Consider the following 19967-nt stretch of genomic DNA (forward strand, 5'->3'; position numbering starts at 1 on the left):
ACTATTGCAATGAGGTACATTGCCCCTTTAAGTATCAGCCTGCCAGCTTTAAGAGGGGACAGGACTTCCAGGTTACTATTGCACGTGCGCATCACAACGTGCCTGGGTTAAATCCTGGGAAGTGGGTGCGTTCAAGCCGGGTTACAGTCCTGCTGAAGATTTCAACAATTTTTTACTACCCATCCACCCTCAGCCCACCCGTTCTTGGAGGTTAAAATTATTCCCCAAGAGTGGATTTTAACAATCTGTGGTTTGTAGAAGGAAGGAAGGGAGAGAGAGGGAGAGAGAGAGACTTTGGTAAGGGTTCCTGCACATGAATGAGTTGCTGAGGGAAGTGTAGATCCAGTCACTGTGAATGTATCAGCTTTCAGTATAATAACATCTTTCAGCAAAACACCTGTTGTGCAAACCAAATAATCATGCATTTACAGCACAAAATCTTCCAAAATACATAAAAGCTGAAAGCATATGTAAAATGAGTAATCTATTCATAAAAGAAAGCAGCCTTCAATCAAATCCTTAAAAAAAGTGAAACTTTTAGTGCACTTAATGATAATCTCCCAACTGAAAAGACCATGATTAACATAATAACAGATTTTATCTTCATAACTGTGTGTGTAAAGCTCACTCAATACCATGGCAAATATTGAGGTCACGTGAAGTTTACATTGCCGCCTGAGTCTTAGGATTAGGTGCAAGACATTTGATAAAATTTAAAGTGAACCAAAGAACAGATTTAGAAAACCAGCACCATTACAATGCAGAAATGCCACCACGCTCCAAAAAACACTGCGAGTACAAGGTCCTTCATAAACCAAACATTTTATTTATTTTTATAAATCCACGGCACATATCAAAGCATTTCTAGGGAGTTGACAATTATATTCCTGAACTCTCCATCAATTTCTCTGAAAATGCTCATTTCTTTAACACTCCATGCACTTTGTGATGAATTATGTTCTTTAAATACTCCACTGACTTTCGTATAAATTGTGCATTGAAAAGGGGGCAAACTGAAGGTGGCATCAATCACAACACAGCCACATTTTTCTGCTCCCTTTGAAGTCAGAAAGCCATTGGGTATGATCTACAGGATTAATTAAGTACATAAAATGCTATTGCAACTCTTTTTAAAAGTTTCTAACCAAAACTCTAATTGCTGAATAGTATAGGATGTCAAAACTTAAAAATGGATTGACACAATCAACAAGGAGTTGAATCTTAAGATTAATTGTGGACAAAGCAAATTTTAGTTTCCTTAGAAAATCTGAAGTAAATTTGAACAGAATATTTTCTGGTTTTATTTCACAGCCCCTCTCCTCAAGTGTCTCTTACTTGTTCAGTTCCATACTTTCTGGCTGCTTTTCTTTCAAAGTTAATAATAAGCCCATTTTAAAATGTTTCCCTCCTTCCTTAACTTATCGTCTGCAACACAATGGGGGTGATTTTAAACCCCAAGAGCGGGTGGGTTGGGGGCGGGTGGGAGTTGAAAATAGTTGTTTTTTGGGTCGCGACCACAACCCGGCTTTATTTCCGGGTTTATCGTCAGCGTGTATAAGTACAGGTTTCCCACTGGGAATGCAAAGTCCAAAAATTTTGTGGTTGTGACTCAAAAAAAACAACTATTTTCAACTCCCACCCGCTCCCAACCCACCCATTCTTGGGGTTTAAAATCACCCCCAATATATCCCCACTGAGAGAGAGAGGTGCTTTGCCTCTCCAATTCCTTGCACATATCTGGAGAAGTCATGGACTATATTCCAAACACACTTTATTTACAATAACAGCAATAATGTCACTCTCACTGCTCCCTAACCTCCCAAACAAGAATTAGAGATATGTTCACACACACATGCGCAGATAATTGCTCAACTTGTGCTCTAGATGGCAAAGGGCCTAACGCCAGCTTCTGGCGCGGGCACTGCATGCCGATCTTTTGCCCTTTACCAACATGGCGAGCGGCGGACTTCCGGCTCGTAATTAGAAAGTGTTACTTGCCCGCCATATTCGATATTTTCTCAGCCATGTTCTCCAGAAGTGACCTGGTTAACACTCAACGTGCAGACCAAATGAGGGCCTCAGCTTTGAGAACAAATCGTGATGGATCCCTTTCCAATGAGCCTGTTTTCAATCTGAGCCTCTCCTTAGTAAATTGCATTACTCGTAATGGGCTGAGTTTGACAACTGTTCAACTCAAGCACAAATCCTCGGGGAAAGTGCTCTTTAAAAATACATTTTTCAATTGTAGCAAATAGATAGGCACATCCTGCATATCCATCCATCCTTCTCCCAATCTCACTATCCTTTTCATCTATCAATATACAAGGGGGTAATGCTGCATTAATTTATCCATCATCATGACACTAGCATCAAAATCACTGGTCACCCTCAAGGATATCTGCTGCATCATTTAATAAGTGTGTAATGTGCTGCAATTAGCAGCAAAAATATTGGAGGAATCTGGGCATGAAAGAAGACCAGGTTCCAACACCACCATCATTACATCACCGGCTATAGCTGACAGTAGAATGAGGGATAATGATATGCATTATTTATTAGACAGTATGTATGGTGAGGAAGATTTGAAATTACTGTGGTTGTGTGTCTATTAATGCTCTCCTTTTGTCTCTAACATTTCTACACAGCGATAGCTGAATGAATGCATTACCTGACTTCCTGTTCAAGTGGGCTGCCTTCTGACAAATGAACAACTCTTGTGGAGTTATGGACCATTTCTAAGATTACCTCTTTCCAATTCACTTGCCACAGTACAGAATGTAAGATGTTGCAGTCTGTTCTGGCCAGGGTAGGCCTTTTTGATAATTTCACACAAGCTGAAGGCTCAGCAGGAGTTCACTATTGACTAATAAAACAAAGCATTAGCTTTAACCAGGTAAATACTGCAGTGGCATTTGTGTACCACAACATGAATGTATTTCCTGTCTGGAAAGTCTGCTTGTGTTTTGCTCTAATGAAGTGTAAGCTGATCTCCAGCAGTTGCCTGCCGACACCAGTCATCACAGCCTTAAAGCAGAATCCACCGGAGGAAATTGATTTCCTCAAACACTTAATATTTCAAACTGACATTTTCAGTGACTCCAAATACAAATGAAAGCTTGAAGGAATCCCAAGAGGACTGATGTGAAATATTGGTTCACAATTTTCAGTCTTTGATTTACAAAGTAACTGGCAAATAAGCTTTAAACTTTGCAATAACACAAACATATCTTCTTAAATAGATCTAAAGGTCATAATTTACAATTCAAACAGGATAACAGGCATGTGATTTCACTCCTGGGCACATTTATCTACCTACAGCAGCACCACACTCTTCAAAGAGCAGAAATGGATCTTTCGTTCCTCCTCAGCAGGAAATGTCTCATCCTAAATGCTGTTCTTCGGACCTGCATCCTCATTGTTTGAAAATCAAGATTCATTGCATAACAACATCAACAACAACTTGCATTTAATTAGCGCCTTTAATGTAGTAAAATATCCCAAGGTGCTTCACAGGAGCGATTATCAAACAAAATTTGACACCGAGCCACATGTGGAGATATTAGGACAGGTGACCAAAAGCTGTTTTAAGGAGTGTCTTAAAGGAGGAGAATTGTAAACAATTTTACAACACCAAGTTATAGTCCAACGATTTTATTTTTAATCCCACAAGCTTTCGGGGGCTTTCCCCTTCCTCAGGCGGTGTGGAAATGACAATTTCGAATCCTTCGCATTTTAAGATCACATAACAAAGCCTGGTGATTACTGCCCGTTGCCAAGGCAATCACAGTGAGCAGACAGAAAGGTGTCATCTAAAAGGCCACTGAATATACAACCCCCCCAAAAAAAAGGAGAGAGAGACAGAACGAAGACAGTCAATGACCCGTTATATTAAAAACAGATAACATTTGTTCGCTGGTGGGGTTACGTGTAGTGTGACATGAACCCAAGATCCCGGTTGAGGCCGTCCTCATGGGTGCGGAACTTGGCTATTAATTTCTGCTCGACGATTTTGCGTTGTCGTGTGTCTCGAAGGCCGCCTTGGAGTATGTTTACCCGAAGGTCGGTGGCTGAATGTCCATGACTGCTGAAGTGTTCCCCGACAGGGAGAGAACCCTCCTGTTTGGCGATTGTTGCGCGGTGTCCGTTCATCCGTTGTCGCAGCGTCTGCATGGTCTCGCCAATGTACCATGCTCTGGGGCATCCTTTCCTGCAACGTATGAGGTAGACAACGTTGGCCGAGTCACAGGAGTATGAACCGTGCACCTGGTGGGTGGTGTCCTCTCGTGTGATGGTGGTATCTGTGTCGATGATCTGGCATGTCTTGCAGAGGTTACCGTGGCTGGGTAATTTGCTGCGAACGATGGTTTGTTTGAGGTTGGGTGGCTGTTTAAAGGCGAGTAGTGGAGGTGTGGGGATGGCCATAGCGAGGTGTTCGTCATCATTGATGACATGTTGAAGGCTGCGGAGAACATGGCGTAGTTTCTCCGCTCCGGGGAAGTACTCAGCACCTCACTCAGCACCTCACTCTACCGCAAGCCCACGGACAACCTCACGATGCTCCACTTTTCCAGCTTCCACCCTAACCACGTCAAAGAGGCCATCCCCTATGGACAGGCCCTGCGAATACACAGGGTCTGCTCAGACGAGGAGGAACGCGATGGACACCTACAGACGCTGAAAGACACCCTAGTAAGAACGGGATATGATGCTCGACTCATCGATCGACAGTTCCGACGGGCCACAGCGAAAAATCGCGTAGACCTCCTCAGAAGACTAACACGGGACGCAACCAACAGAGTACCCTTCGTCGTCCAGTACTTCCCCGGAGCGGAGAAACTACGCCATGTTCTCCGCAGCCTTCAACATGTCATCAATGATGACGAACACCTCGCTATGGCCATCCCCACACCTCCACTACTCGCCTTTAAACAGCCACCCAACCTCAAACAAACCATCGTTCGCAGCAAATTACCCAGCCTTCAGGAGAACAGCGTCCACGACACCACACAACCCTGCCACGGTGACCTCTGCAAGACATGCCAGATCATCGACACAGATACCACCATCACACGAGAGGACACCACCCACCAGGTGCACGGTTCATACTCCTGTGACTTGGCCAACGTTGTCTACCTCATACGTTGCAGGAAAGGATGCCCCAGAGCATGGTACATTGGCGAGACCATGCAGACGCTGCGACAACGGATGAACGGACACCGCGCAACAATCGCCAAACAGGAGGGTTCTCTCCCAGTCGGGGAACACTTCAACAGTCATGGACATTCAGCCACCGACCTTCGGGTAAACATACTCCAAGGCGGCCTTCGAGACACACGACAACGCAAAATCGTCGAGCAGAAATTAATAGCCAAGTTCCGCACCCATGAGGACGGCCTCAACCGGGATCTTGGGTTCATGTCACACTACACGTAACCCCACCAGCGAACAAATGTTATCTGTTTTTAATATAACGGGTCATTGACTGTCTTCCTTCTCTCTTTTTTTGTTGGGGGTTTGTATATTCAGTGGCCTTTTAGATGACACCTTTCTGTCTGCTCACTGTGATTGCCTTGGCAACGGGCAGTAATCACCAGGCTTTGTTATGTGATCTTAAAATGCGAAGGATTCGAAATTGTCATTTCCACACCGCCTGAGGAAGGGGAAAGCCCCCGAAAGCTTGTGGGATTAAAAATAAAATCGTTGGACTATAACTTGGTGTTGTAAAATTGTTTACAATTGTTAACCCCAGTCCATCACCGGCATCTCCACATCATTAAAGAAGGAGAGTGAGGTAGTGAGGCAGAGAGTTCAGGGAGGGAATTCCAGAGCTTGGGGCCAAGGCAGCTGAAGGCACAGCCGCCAATGGTGGAGTGAAGAAATTCGGGGATGTGCAAGAGACCAGAATTGGAAGAGTGCAGAGATCTTGGAGGGTTATAGGGCTGGAGGAGGTTACAGAGATAGGGAGGGGTCAGGCCATGGAGGGATTTGAAAACAAGCTCATTCCTTCCCAGGAACGCCAAACTTTAGAACTCTTGCCTCCCTCAATCCTCTATTCCTCCTACTAACTGCTCAACAACTAAGCTCAGTGACACCTAATCACTGTTTACTGATTTAACTACTCTTCTCTCCTCCTCTTTCCAACCTTGGTGGAGCCTTCACAATGGGCCCTGCCCATTCGCCCAAGATTCACAATAAAAAAGGTAGGTGGAAAAATACATAGCTGACAGTGAGCTTCAGCCATAAACCACAAACAAATGCACAATTGATGCTCAGAGCATCAGGAGAATTTCAGGATTTACTGCCCAAAACTCAGTGCCAACTAATAAACCTAATGCATTTCAAAGTTTTATTTCTCTAGGGTGCACTGGCATGGATATCAATGGATATCTTGCATTGCCGCAAAGAACTAAATTAGCCATCCATTCTATTCAGCTAAACAGCGTATTGCGAACCTCAACAAATAATCCAAACCTAAATTCAGCAGAATACCATTTCACTTTTATTGGAACTAATGGAGGAGCACACTGAAAGCTACTTACTGACACAAATCAATTGGCTTTGGGGACATGGTTAGGTTTGCTGCTGGGCCAGGGGGAAGCACTCTCTGCTCCTCCTGGCTCACAAGCAGTTCTGGAAAGGCTCTTACTTGCTGGATCCAGCTGTTCTCGCCTCCCTCCAGCTGCCGGGTTTCCCAAGCCCTGGGATCCACCTCTGGAGAGCAGGTTAGTCGCCCCAACCTGCCTCCGTTAAAACCGGATGTTGAGGGCAGTTTGGGGTCGGATTTCAGATTTTTGAAATCCCCTCTGCCCCTTTCCTGCCCATCCTGGGGGGTTAAAATTCCCCTCACTATGTCAATTTCAGCTGTATAATAGAGTTTTCAGTGCACAGTCAGTCTCTATACTCGGAAGTGGTATAGGAATGCAAATTTCAAAAATACTGTCTATTGTGATCTTATACCCCCAATTTAGTGCCAGGTTCACACAGATAATGGTTTAAATTTGGCACTAAATTAGTGGTACAACAATAGTATCAATAAGTAGAATTTTCCAGCTCAAATACATCATGAAGCTACTCTGGTTTGAAGTACAAAACTCTCCTGTTAATTGAAAGAAAAGGAGTCTCTTGGAGCTCATTTGCTCCGTAACACCGGATGGAGCAAACACACTCCGAGGAGATCTACTGGCTGAAGTCAATCCAGCTGTGTTAGAACAAAGGAAACAATATTACAAAAACATCTGTAAGTAATGCCTTTTTAAACAAAACAGACTGGAGTGATCTACAGATACGAGCTCAACATTAATCGTACTTTACAACTCTCACCTTCTTGTTCATGATTTTTGTTCAATTTTTCTTACTTTTTGTAAGTGCATTTTGAAAATTGCTTGTAATGTTTTTTTAACTAAGTCCACTTGAACAAGAGTCTGCTGATTAAAAGCTCTAGAAACTTATAAATAGCTCATTTTTAAAGCAAACCACATTTTTTCTGGCATAAAAAAATTAGAATGAAGTCCATCTTCATCAGCACAGTGTACAGAGGTGATTAGACATTCTACATTTCCTGCAAGCCTGATCCAGGAGTTAATAACTTCCTGGATAAACTTTATTAGATCAGCCAGGACCAGTGTGTATCAGGCTTACAATATGAAGAAATACAATGACTTCTGTAACACAGAAGCATTTTTCTTTATTTTCCCACAGTTCATTTTCTGAGATCTGTATAATTGGATACATGGAACAATAATAATATACATGCATTTATCACATCAAAAAGTCCCAAGATACTTCACACAATGAATTACTTTTGAAGTGCAGTGACAATTGGCAGGTAGTAAACATGGATCAACTGGTCAACCCAAATTAAACAATAATGTAGGTACAAGAAATAGTATTTGTATGAAATAAAAATAGCACGTACATTCATTCTTTGTAAACTAACATTTAGTCCACAACCTCTAGAACTATTGAAATTCACAGCACAGGATTCACCCGGTCCTATTTAAATCTAATCCCATTGTGCTGATCTCTTCTCTTAACCTTGTCTCTTCCTCTGCTTCAGATATGTATCCACTTTTCCCTTAAATGATGCACTGTACATGCCTCAACTATTCCCTGTGGCAAAGCATTCCATGCTCCAACAATTCTGCATCAAGAAATTGCTCCCAACTTCTCTCTTCATTCTCAATGAAATGTTAAATTGATGATCCCTCATCACTGATTCACCAACTGAGAAAATAATATTTCCCTATTCTCTCTATCAATACACTTCATAATTTAAAAAATCTCTATCAAGTCTCTTCTTAGCCTTCTCTGTTCTACTGGAAATAATTCCAGCATCTCAAGTCTGTCATACCTATCGTGTTTCATCCCTGGCATCATCTTGGTGAATCTACACTGCATGCTCCCCATGGCTTTAATATTCATTCTATAATGGGGCACTCAAAACTGCACACAGTACTCTTAAGTGTGGCCTAAGCATGATTAATTCATTGCTCTTGTGTTTTATGCCAATAAGATCCAAATTGTTATTGGCCATTTTTATGGCTTTATTTACATGCACTGGCACTTTTAAGAAATGATGTATGTGAATGCCCAGATCTTTCTGTTTATCCACACCCTTCAGTGTCTTTCCAGCAAGTGTATACTCAAATTAAATTCAGTTAAAAAAAAACTTTTTTTTTGTAAAAACCAGACAGCCCACTCAAAAAACTGGAATGTCCAATCCATAATGCTTGGCAATTTTTGAATTCCATAGATGTATGTAGAATATACTGAACTTTATTAATTTTGGGGCATATATCATTTCCACAGGGTTAACATGTTGCAGGTCTCAGTGTCAAGTCCTGTATGGACAGGATGTACATGCTCTAAACTGGTATAAATTGAACACTCACTGATAGTCAGTACTTGAGGAGGTGTGGTGTGGTTGATGGAGCCAGTATCTAAGAGTGGGGCAGGCTATTTTACTGGTGTACAAGCCAGACTACATCATTCTACTGCCTCAGATGGATGCAGCAGCTGTATAAATGTTTTTTCAGTCTCCCATGCATATCCTGTGCACTGTATTACATCACTTGCTCTGCACACGGCACTGGACACAAAACAAGAGTTTTGTTATTTTTATTTCAATGTTACATTTAACTAAATTGAAATATTTAACCCCAGCTTTCAGCAGTTCCTTTTGAACAAATCCCAAAACACCTTTTTTTGTCTGCGTTTTTATGTTGGGGTCTTACTAAGGGATGGACATTCGAATTAATTTATGCTTTGAATTTAGGCCAGACCAAATTCTAAATGAGCTGGTAATGGTTGGAGTGAGCTTCCCTCGGCCTCCTAACTATGAAGGAATGTAGACCAATACAGGAATATTTTTAAATACATTAATAACACACTGGCACAACATGTTAATAAAATGTGAGCACAAGGAGAGATGTTAAGAATAGAAATGGAACTTCCTCAAAAGAAAAGGAAAATTATAGAGAGAGATGGTGGGAAGCAAAGAGCTAGTCAACATGCACTCCTCTTGTGTGTCTCCTAACCGCAGGCATTAGCAGACACCTGGGTATATTTGTCTGTCTGCCCACCTGACTAGAGCAAGCTCTACAAGCACAGAAGATCAAATATGACATTAGTAAATCTGTGCTTAAGTAAAGATTGTAAACAATTTTACAACACCAAGTTATAGTCCAGCAATTTTATTTTAAATTCACAAGCTTTCGGAGATTTTCTCCTTCCTCAGGTAAATGTTTCAAGATCTCCTTGAAGCCTACGCATTTATACATATTGAATAATACATGGTGTTTACAGAATGCCCCTGCAACTGCCCGTTGCCAAGGCAATCACCGTGTTCAGACAGAGAGGTGTCATCTGCAGAACCCCCGAATACACATTCAACAAAAAAACAAACAGGGAAAAAAAACAGAGAAAAAAAAACACAGAGAGAGGCAGAAACATCCGGAAGGCAGAGAGAGCCAGCAAATGACCCATTATATTAAAAACAGATAACATTTGTTCGCTGGTGGGGTAACGTGTAGCGTGACATGAACCCAAGATCCCGGTTGAGGCCGTCCTCATGGGTGCGGAACTTGGCTATCAATTTCTGCTCGACGATTTTGCGTTGTCGTGTGTCTCGAAGGCCGCCTTGGAGTACGCTTACCCGAAGGTCGGTGGACCCTCCAAACAGGAGGGTTCCCTCCCAGTCGGGGAACACTTCAGCAGTCATGGACATTCATCCACCGACCTTCGGGTAAGCGTACTCCAAGGCGGCCTTCGAGACACACGACAACGCAAAATCGTCGAGCAGAAATTGATAGCCAAGTTCCGCACCCATGAGGACGGCCTCAACCGGGATCTTGGGTTCATGTCACGCTACACGTTACCCCACCAGCGAACAAATGTTATCTGTTTTTAATATAATGGGTCATTTGCTGGCTCTCTCTGCCTTCCGGATGTTTCTGCCTCTCTCTGTGTTTTTTTTTCTCTGTTTTTTTTCCCTGTTTGTTTTTTTGTTGAATGTGTATTCGGGGGTTCTGCAGATGACACCTCTCTGTCTGAACACGGTGATTGCCTTGGCAACGGGCAGTTGCAGGGGCATTCTGTAAACACCATGTATTATTCAATATGTATAAATGCGTAGGCTTCAAGGAGATCTTGAAACATTTACCTGAGGAAGGAGAAAATCTCCGAAAGCTTGTGAATTTAAAATAAAATTGCTGGACTATAACTTGGTGTTGTAAAATTGTTTACAATTGTCAACCCCAGTCCATCACCGGCATCTCCACATCATAAGTAAAGATTCTTACATAGAACAAATACTGAAGCACTACTGAAATGTAGACTATAATATGTTGAAGTTAGCAAGACAGTCAATTAATATTCTGCAGAAAATGGCAACTTCTCTTCCTGTCACACAGACTGGTAGCCAAGAGTTTTTTGCTCAACACAGAAAGAAAGCCAGAGCTTTCTTAGCAGCTTCAACTGTGGTTAACCCTGGTCTTGTTGAGTCAGCTGATGTTAGGTCGGTCTAGAACAGGGTGTGTTACAATTGACCCCAATGTTCCCAGACAAGGGAGAGGAAAAATCCAGCCACAGTTCCTGATCACTATCCAGTAGCAAGTCTGTAGATGTTGGATGAGGAATGATGGCTCCATGAACTAATATCTTGGCAGCACCCACTATCTAGCCTCATAAGATTGGGCATTCAGGTGAGGCATCAGAAGGCTATTAGCGTCTGTGCAGCCAATCACCACCGAGAGCTACTGTCTTCAGGGAGAAGGGAAGAAAACTGGGTGCAGAAAAAGTTCTGCCATTCATTATATTTTATTAAATGAATAGCGGAGTTAACCAGAATGAAGTGAATTGTGTGAATAAAGTAAATCCTTTCTTTATGCACACAATAAATTAGCAAATGTCTGGATTCTCTACCTACCTTACAAACTCGTGCAACCCTGGAAAAAATGGATTTGTCAGAGGTACTGCTGTCCTCTGTGGCTTCCCGAAAGAAAAAATATATCTTATCGTCATCTGTATTGTAGGTGTCCGGAATGGGAAATGCTCCTATAAACTTGGCTTCTGTAAATAAAAAGTTATAGATTAGTGCTTTAAGAGACCCACTGAGGAACATATTTTAGAAGCTACAACTGACATTTAGTATTCAAAGATTTGAAAACCATCAGCAATGGGCCTTTTGTTTTCAAAATTACATTTCTTATTTTAGTTCCATGCTCTCCTCCACTTCACATCTTTTTGGGGGGGAACATAAAAACAAGTGAGCTCTCTATGTATTTCCCCTTCTTTTATGCTGTTGGTCTTTGCTTGTCTGACTGGAAATACACTCACAGAAAAGCAGAAAATAACATAGGCTAAAACTGGTGGAAGAACAATTTAGGACGGATGTCAGGAATAACTTCTTCATGCAGAGAGCGATCAACATTTTGAATGGACTGCCAGGTAGAGTAACAAAGGCAAAAGACAGTTTGATGGGGGATTGCAAGGGTGTTTTTTGGATGGACAAGCTAAGGTGGGACTACCTCCCTCATTTATAATCACCTTGTGATCAGAGCTCTGGGTCCATTTCCTCTCAGTAGAGAATGGTGCTCAATGTAGGGAGGCCAAAAGGTTGGGTGAAAAAGTAGGGATAGAATAAATTTTTCCATTTGCCTTACATTTAACTGCAACTTTAGCCATTGTTACTCCCAGCAAACTCAGTTGGTTTGAGTATACCCTGATTATATATCTTAAGCTCTGTTACACACTGTACACTGTTCAAGAGGTCTACTTTCAAAATCTGGTTTTGCCAGTGTGAAATCCGAGAGGTTTGAGAATATTTTCTGCCGGTGGTCTCATACTTCCCAGCTTCAGTACAGTTGGGAGTCAGATAATGCACTCAACTCCCATATTATACTGTCACATTGTGTTGATGTATATCATAAACTACTTCCCCTTGATATAAAAATGCTGGTGTAGTGGTAATTTTTGTCATATGGATTTTTTTCAATGTTCTTATATAATTTATTGCTGAATTGGTATACCGACCCAAGTAAATAGCAATAGCAGATGAAGGAGATAATTCCAGGCAGAGCCAAGAGGGTTTATTAGTCTATGTATTCATGAAGTTATCAGCATCATGTTACATTAATGCAAACAAAATAAAAATGATCCAAGTCCTAACACTTTTTATTCGACCTATGCTAGACTTTTTTCAATAATTTAAAAAAAACATGTTCCATGACAATGAAGTGGCAACAAATTCATACCATTGAGCCAGTAATGTTCAGAGAGATCTGTTCGAATGTAATTCCGGTTGGAAGGTGGCCCCAGGGAGCGGGTAAACGCAGTATCTCTGCCGTGAAAGTCGGAAGCTGTACCAGCATAAAGATATTCATCTGGAAATAGAAGGTAAGGGAGTGAAAATTAAATCCAATAAGGTTACGGAAGAAATCACTTAATCATCTCCCACAATCAGAACACAGTTCAAGAATATGCGGATGTGTTTTTTGGTCCCCTTGTTATATTTACTACAGTCGGGAACCAATATCCCTGCAGTCATTTCAAAAATGAATATATTAACACAAAAATTGTTTGCTGATTGCTCCTCTGCAATTTAGCATCAAGTCCACCAAGACTCCTATATCTCCGATATCTCGCTATTTCAATGCCATTTATGGAGTACATGGATCATCAATTTTCCCTTCCTATGTGTAGCATTTACACTTCACTGCATTCAATTTTATTTGCCATTGTTCTGCCCACTTTTATATTTTGTTCAACTCATTCTGCAATTTCTGTGCTGCCTCCTCTGATTCCACTCCCCTCTTAGTTTGACCTGCAAATTTGGCCATGTTGCATTGAGTTTTTCGACAAGGGAGCATGAAGATGCTACATTGCTCTAACTCACTAGGACATCCAGTCTCTCTCTCACCTTTTGGTTGTAATTTTTTTTATGGAGGAAAAGGATCAGAATGTCATTCACTTTGCTATTTTTAATTTTACCAGGGGAGGAGTAAAGGTAAGGTATCAGAAACAATCTGTATATATCACAAATCAGAAAATGCCTTTCTCCCCCTCAGAGGACAACAGCATCTTTGATAGAGTGTTAACTCATATTGGTCTCTCTGTTTGTATCACTGCTCATATTTCTGAGTGCAAGTTCTGCTAGTCAAGAAGTTAAACTTTTGCCAGCACCCGATTCTTGTACTTAGCACACAGTAACACAATCATTTGTGGAATACTTTTGCTGAGCATTACCCAGATGTGAACTTCAGTGGGATAGAAAGTAATGCAATACATTGTGCAGGAAGTATTTTCTTCAAGTATAAATAGCAGCCTGTGTGGAGGGGAAAACTGGTCCATCAAAGTGCTCACTATACTACACGGGTCTCATTTTCTCACTCTTGTACTGGGAGATTCTTCTTCATATTAATGTGATACACTTTAAAATATTTCCAAATGTTTTCACTAAAAAATTGATTATAAAGAAAACACATTTTGAATTGAAGAAATGTTCCATTTGAAAATATTTTCTTAGCAAATGTCACAGTGTTATTTCAGTGGATATATTATTTTACAAGGAGTAAATTCTGGTTTTGCTGGTTCGAATTATGCAAGAAGAATGTCTCCAAAAAGCATAACACACATCAGAAGAGGGGTTGTTCAAATACGTTCCTACAGGAGTGATTTTTTTGGGGCAAGACATCTTCCTTTTCAAACACTTGAGCTCTAATCAAACAAATAAAGTGGTCACCAATACCCTTGCTTCCTCTAACTGCCCCTTAACGGCAGTGTTTATGGTTGCCATCAATCAGACACTAGGCCTCATCGTCAGATTGGTATCAATCGTATATTCCTGTAGGTAGATGTCACGCTGAGGAATGAACAACATAATTGCTATTTACCCAACTGACAGACATGCAATGACCATGGCTCATCCTAGGCTGCCCTTTCTCAAGATGCAGTTCTGAACACTCTACTTATCCCTCGGTAGTTATGCTGCCCTGCATTCCTTGGAGTCAGCTGAAATGCACTTTTAACAGCAGGAATTTCAAAAATGGGATGATCCCTCTGATGCTCAAGAAATGTTACAGGCTCTGATGTTTAAAGATAAATATATATTTTTCTCTTTCCCCCCCATCCCCTCAGGTGTCCAAGCAAGAGGGCAGATGGGCAATATACTCTGCTAGTGCTGCTCTGCAGCCAGCTGACGGGAGGTGCACTACAACTGTCCAAGTAACTCTTACTATTGATTTTTCTCCATCTCTTCTTGTGAGGAAGTATCTGACTCCTGCTCAGCATACCCCCTCAGGCTTAGCCTTCTACAGTAACTTGCCCTGTAAAGATTTGTGGATACACCGTGTGTCGGGATTTAAACCTGCTGCAACATTGTGCCATCCAATTAATATGAATTTTTACTAACTGCACAGAAATTAGCTGGAGTGTAAGATGAAAGTATTTGGCAGACTCACAATAAAAGAATGTAATAAGGAACCTTTTAGTATCTCTTCCCTCCTCACATCAATAATATTGAAGAAAGAAATAAATTAAACTACTAATTTTATTTGGAAAGCACTTTTAAAAATGATTTATAATATCATTGATCAAGATCCTTGTTCAATCCCTAGTCTGTGCTGAGTTAACTGATGTCAACGGTGTTACAATTGGTGTCACTGTCCTCAGTTTAGGAATGGAGGGGAAAAAAAATCAGGCTCCCTACTCCTGATCACTATCCAATAACCCTATTTGCATAATGTACATGCATGGATGTCATGTGTTTGCAGCAATAGGCTTGGCTGCGATGCTGCCTATGATCAAACAGCCTCACTGTCTAGGTGCAAACCTGAATAATAGAGGCTTGTACGAGATAGCAGAGGTTTATCAACAGTCTTACTCAAAATATTAACTTTCAAATTATGACTAAGCTGCTGTTCAGTTTTGTTTTTATTTCAGATTTCCAGCATTCATGATAGATAGATAGATAGATAGATAGATAGATGGATAGATAGATAGATATTGAGAGAAATTGCTGACGATTTTAGATGTTGTTGCTCATACAGTGGGGTTAACCTATCAGCAGTTGCTGTTTCCTTAATAAACCTTGTGTGTGTGTTTATTGCTTTCTGTTCTACTGGAGAACACGTGGACACTCGCTTTTATTTATTTTTTGAGTTTTTGCAAAACGTAAGGTTCTGAAGATAAACCTCCTTGAAACAGTCACTGTCATTATTCTCCCATCAATTGCTGTAATGGTTTCAACAATCTCAGTCCAAAACATTTGACAGTAATCATTAAGGATGTTTTCAGCAGCTGTCTCATTCATTATCAATTACCACAGGAAGGCCCAGCTAGTTGAAGGGCAAAGTAAAGCCGCATTGTTGTTAATGACTGAAATGAGTAATTACAAAGAGAAAGTTTCCCCAGACAGTTTTCGGACTGCACCCTAAAACCAGTGCTGCTTTCTCTGAACCATCACTGCTCTGTATATTTCCATCATTTCTTCATGACTTACTTTCAAACTCAGAAATTAATCTTTTGCTACCAAGGTTGCAAGTTTACACAATATTTCAGTCTAACTACCAAGGTTTCGTAGTTTACAGACAAGTTTAAAGTGAACAATAATCTGTGAATTTTTCTTTTGTCTTCAGTTGAATTGAACTTTCAATATGCGCTGTGTTATTTCACAATTCTGCAGCAAATGGTTTATTTGCCCGATAAAGACTTCAGAATTAATGCAAAACAATTATAAAGTCTGGTATATATTGTTTCAAATCTCATGCTTCTTAAAACTTTATACGGTTAGAGTGCTGTGCAGTACTGGGGGGAGGGAGAGGGAGTGTAAGAGGTGAGGGGGAATGGGGAGGGGCAGAGGTGAGGGGTGAAGGGGTGAAGAAGGAGATTGAAAACTACAGATCGGCTCAGGAACACTGCACAGACAGGAAACCATCCCAATCCCTTCATCTCTGTTAAAATCCAATGCAGACAGAAAGAATGGAAGTCTTTTCTGGTGGCTGTTGGGGGTCCAAATAATGACTTTTAATAGTGTCTGCTCAACATGGGAAGTGGAAAAGTCACTTCATTATGGTAGTGGGTGTATTAAGATGGATTACTAACACAGTATAATATCTTGTTTATATTGCAGAGTCTTACTGTAAAGCAACTCTCAGTACATGGAGACAGTAATTGAAACCATGTCATTTATAGCATGGGGCAGATTTATTAACAAGATGGAGAAAACAACAACTCGTCATTAGCCTGCCTTCCACGTGATTGCATCCCAGCTGCGACTGAAGTGGTTTACGGGATCAAGCTGGAATGTGTCACTCCTTTATGTGATTACAGAGGTAAAAGAAAATCACTAATCCGAAGCATACACATGCAACATTTTGTACTTTAAACTCATTTTTTTTTAGCCTTTGCTTTCAAACCGTGTTACAATTAGGGCTGCTCCAGATTTTTTCTCGTGCTCAACACAAAAGCCAGCTCCCATAGGCAAGCTCATACTTCATGTGCAAAGTATACTAAATGGTACAATTTTAAAGAGGGTACAGGAACAGAAAGACTTGGGGGTGTATGTACACAAATCTTTGAAGGTGGCAGGACAAGTTGAGAAGGCTGTTACAAAAGCATATGGTATCCTGGCCTTTATTAATAAAGGCATAGAGTACACAAGCAAGGAAGATATGCTAAACCATTATAAAACACTGGTTAGGCCTCAGCTGGAGTATTGTGTTCCATTCTGGACACCACACTTTAGGAAAGATGTCAAGGCCTTAACGAGGGTGCAGAATAGATTTACTAGAATGGTACCATGGTTGAGGGTCTTCAGTTATGTGTAGAGACTGGAGAAACTGGGATTGTTCTCCTTAGAGCAGAGAAGACTAAGAGGAGATTTGATAGATGTGTTCAAAAACATGAACGGTTTTAATAGAGTAAATAAGGAGAAACTGTTTCCGGTGGCGATAGGGTTTGTAACCAGAGGACACAGATTTAAGGTGATTGGCAAAAGACCAGAGGTGACATGAGGAAACATTTTTTTATGCATAGAGTTGTTATGATGTGGAATGCACTGCCTGAAAAGGTGGTGGAAACAAATTCAATGATAGCTTTGAAAAGGGAATTGAATAAACACTTGAAGGGAAAAAATTTGCAAGGCCATGGGGAAAGAGCAGGGGAGTGGGACTAATTGGATAGCTCTTTCAAAGACTCAGCATAAGCACAATGGGCTGAATGGTCTCCTTCTGTGCTGTAACTATGATACTATGAAAACATGCCCTGGGGAATAATTGTTTTCTAGATTACACATAGGGATTTGCACTGCATACTCCCATTTCTTGCCAAATGTTTTGATAGCAAACTAAACTACCAAACAGATTCATTTGCAGACAATCATTCAAATAAAAGAACAGCATTGAACCATTGATTTCCTGTCAATGGTTTGCTTTGCATGTATATCATATAAATATCACCTGCTCCTATTTCTTATGTGCTTATAGGTCGAAGATCAGCCATGATCTTACTGAATGACGGAGCAGGTTCGAGAGGCCTTACGGCCTACTCCTGCTCCTGTTTCTTGAGTTCTTACAAATCGTAGACAATTTCTTCTCGGAAATGGAGCAGCTTCTCAAACCCTACTGGTTATGGGCTTTCTTGGAATGACTATATATACGCATTCCTAATGTCATGCCTCAAGGACTGGCGAGTAGCTCAAAACAGTAACTAACTGGTGTCTGATCCTTACACTGATAAAATCTTTTGAAATACTCTCTAACCTTCATGAGGACATACTGCAAAACAGAGACATTTCAGTCCAACAAGTACTAAAACACGTACTCGTTGCATGCTGATGGCCAATTGTGGGGTCTGACAAGTGTTACCTATGCTTGCGCCATCCTGATTATATTATGTTCTCATTTATTAGCCTTGAGATACACATTGATTGTTTCTAGCTCTTTGTTGTGTTCAGTGATGTATCTGGAAAAGCAATCAACAATATTGGCTTGGCTGACTACCTTCTTATTTAGATCATGCAAGAGCCAAAAGAAAAGAAGCCAATTTCCTATGATGCAGTTACATAAGCCACCTTGAGGGTGGTATCTTTCTTAAAAAGAACCTGGGGTAGAATTTCCACAGGGTTTCTCCCAATCTCTGTAACTTTGGCGGAAGATTGACGTAAACCGCAGAGAAATGGCTAAGAAATACAGTTCAGAAAGGAAATTCATAAACTACGGACAAAACTACTCCATTTGGTCACACCATATAAAAATAAGTTGTGTTCCAGATAGCTCTAGTAAAAAATTGCAGCCAGTGCCAAAGCAGGCGAGCGAGAGCTTGGGGGGCTTTCACTCTCCTGTTTTGGTACTGTCTTTCTCAAATTTGCTCTCAAGTCTCTTGAGAGGTTATAGTAGCTGGACAGTAAAGCAGCTGCACCTTCTCCTCCTAATTTTTGAAACTCACCTTTTCATCTGGTGCAAATGCAGTATTGATAATGGTAAAAAGGAGCTGACTCAGTCAATTTCTGAATTCTAGTCAGATCCCATTTACTATGATAAATAAAGTATCAGAATACTGAATCTAACCTATTCCACACCTGGTGTAGGGCAACGTAACGTTGGTAATGGCTGCGAAAGTATAAAATGTTCCTCAGTATTGTGGTTCCTCAATTTAACCAGTATAATGTTGCCAATTCATTGTTTTTATACCATACATATTTATGGCTTATTATTTTGTCAACATCCTGTGTTTTATGGCTGCATCAGAATCCTAGTACAATTCCGTGTATGTGAACAATCTCACCTGATGCCAGTGTTCTACACCAGCCCAACCATCAATGATCTTAACGAAGTGTAGTAAAAAAATACTTTACAATTACTGTCACGCAATGGCTTTGTCTGTTTCCGATCTGAACCTGATGCCTGTTGTTTGCCAACATGACTCACGCGAGCATTAGGATGAGGAATGCTCCCACTGGCAGTGGTAAGTTTAGTTATAAACATCTCTGGTTTACTGATATTTATCACAAATTATTACTTGCCACACACCAGTTTGGGGTCAATATGTGATATGTGATTCAGTGCTAAACCACCTTGTGATTCAATTCTAGAGTTTATTGTGTGCAAGAAGTTTAGATTAATCTGCCAGGCAAAGTAATAGACAAAAATTAAAATGCAGTTGGATGCTAGTTTAGGAGGGTCAGACTACTTGAGGGATGAGCTTCAATGGGTCAAATAGTCTTTTCTCTTCTTTAATTGTTCTTGTGTTGTTCATATACAAAGTGTATGATATTCAGATATAATGCAGTGAGCAGCCTGCTATCTCACAGAAAACAATAATCTTACATTATAGGGCTACGGGGAAAGAGCGGGGGGTACGACTAATTGGCAGGTCTTTCAGAAAGCTGGCACAGGCATGATGGGCCGAATGGCCTCCTTCTGTGCTGTGCGATTTTATCATTCTAGAGCACAATGGGTATTCTCTTAATC

At 40.9% G+C, this 19967-nt stretch overlaps 1 protein-coding gene across 3 annotated transcripts in view; it reads right to left on the minus strand.

The window, feature by feature from the left end:
* The window catches only part of sema3d (sema domain, immunoglobulin domain (Ig), short basic domain, secreted, (semaphorin) 3D), a 265383-nt gene that overhangs the window by 84464 nt on the left and 160952 nt on the right, over window positions 1-19967 (minus strand). For all 3 annotated transcript variants that reach the window (XM_068005026.1, XM_068005027.1, XM_068005025.1), the window contains exons 7-8: window positions 12753-12881; window positions 11426-11568 (exon numbers count right to left, since the gene is read on the minus strand). In XM_068005026.1, coding sequence (XP_067861127.1) covers window positions 11426-11568; window positions 12753-12881 — 272 coding nt within the window. The remainder of the gene's footprint in view (window positions 1-11425; window positions 11569-12752; window positions 12882-19967) is intronic.

Source organism: Heptranchias perlo, chromosome 24, assembly GCF_035084215.1.
Source record: "Heptranchias perlo isolate sHepPer1 chromosome 24, sHepPer1.hap1, whole genome shotgun sequence".
NCBI lineage: Eukaryota > Metazoa > Chordata > Chondrichthyes > Hexanchiformes > Hexanchidae > Heptranchias > Heptranchias perlo.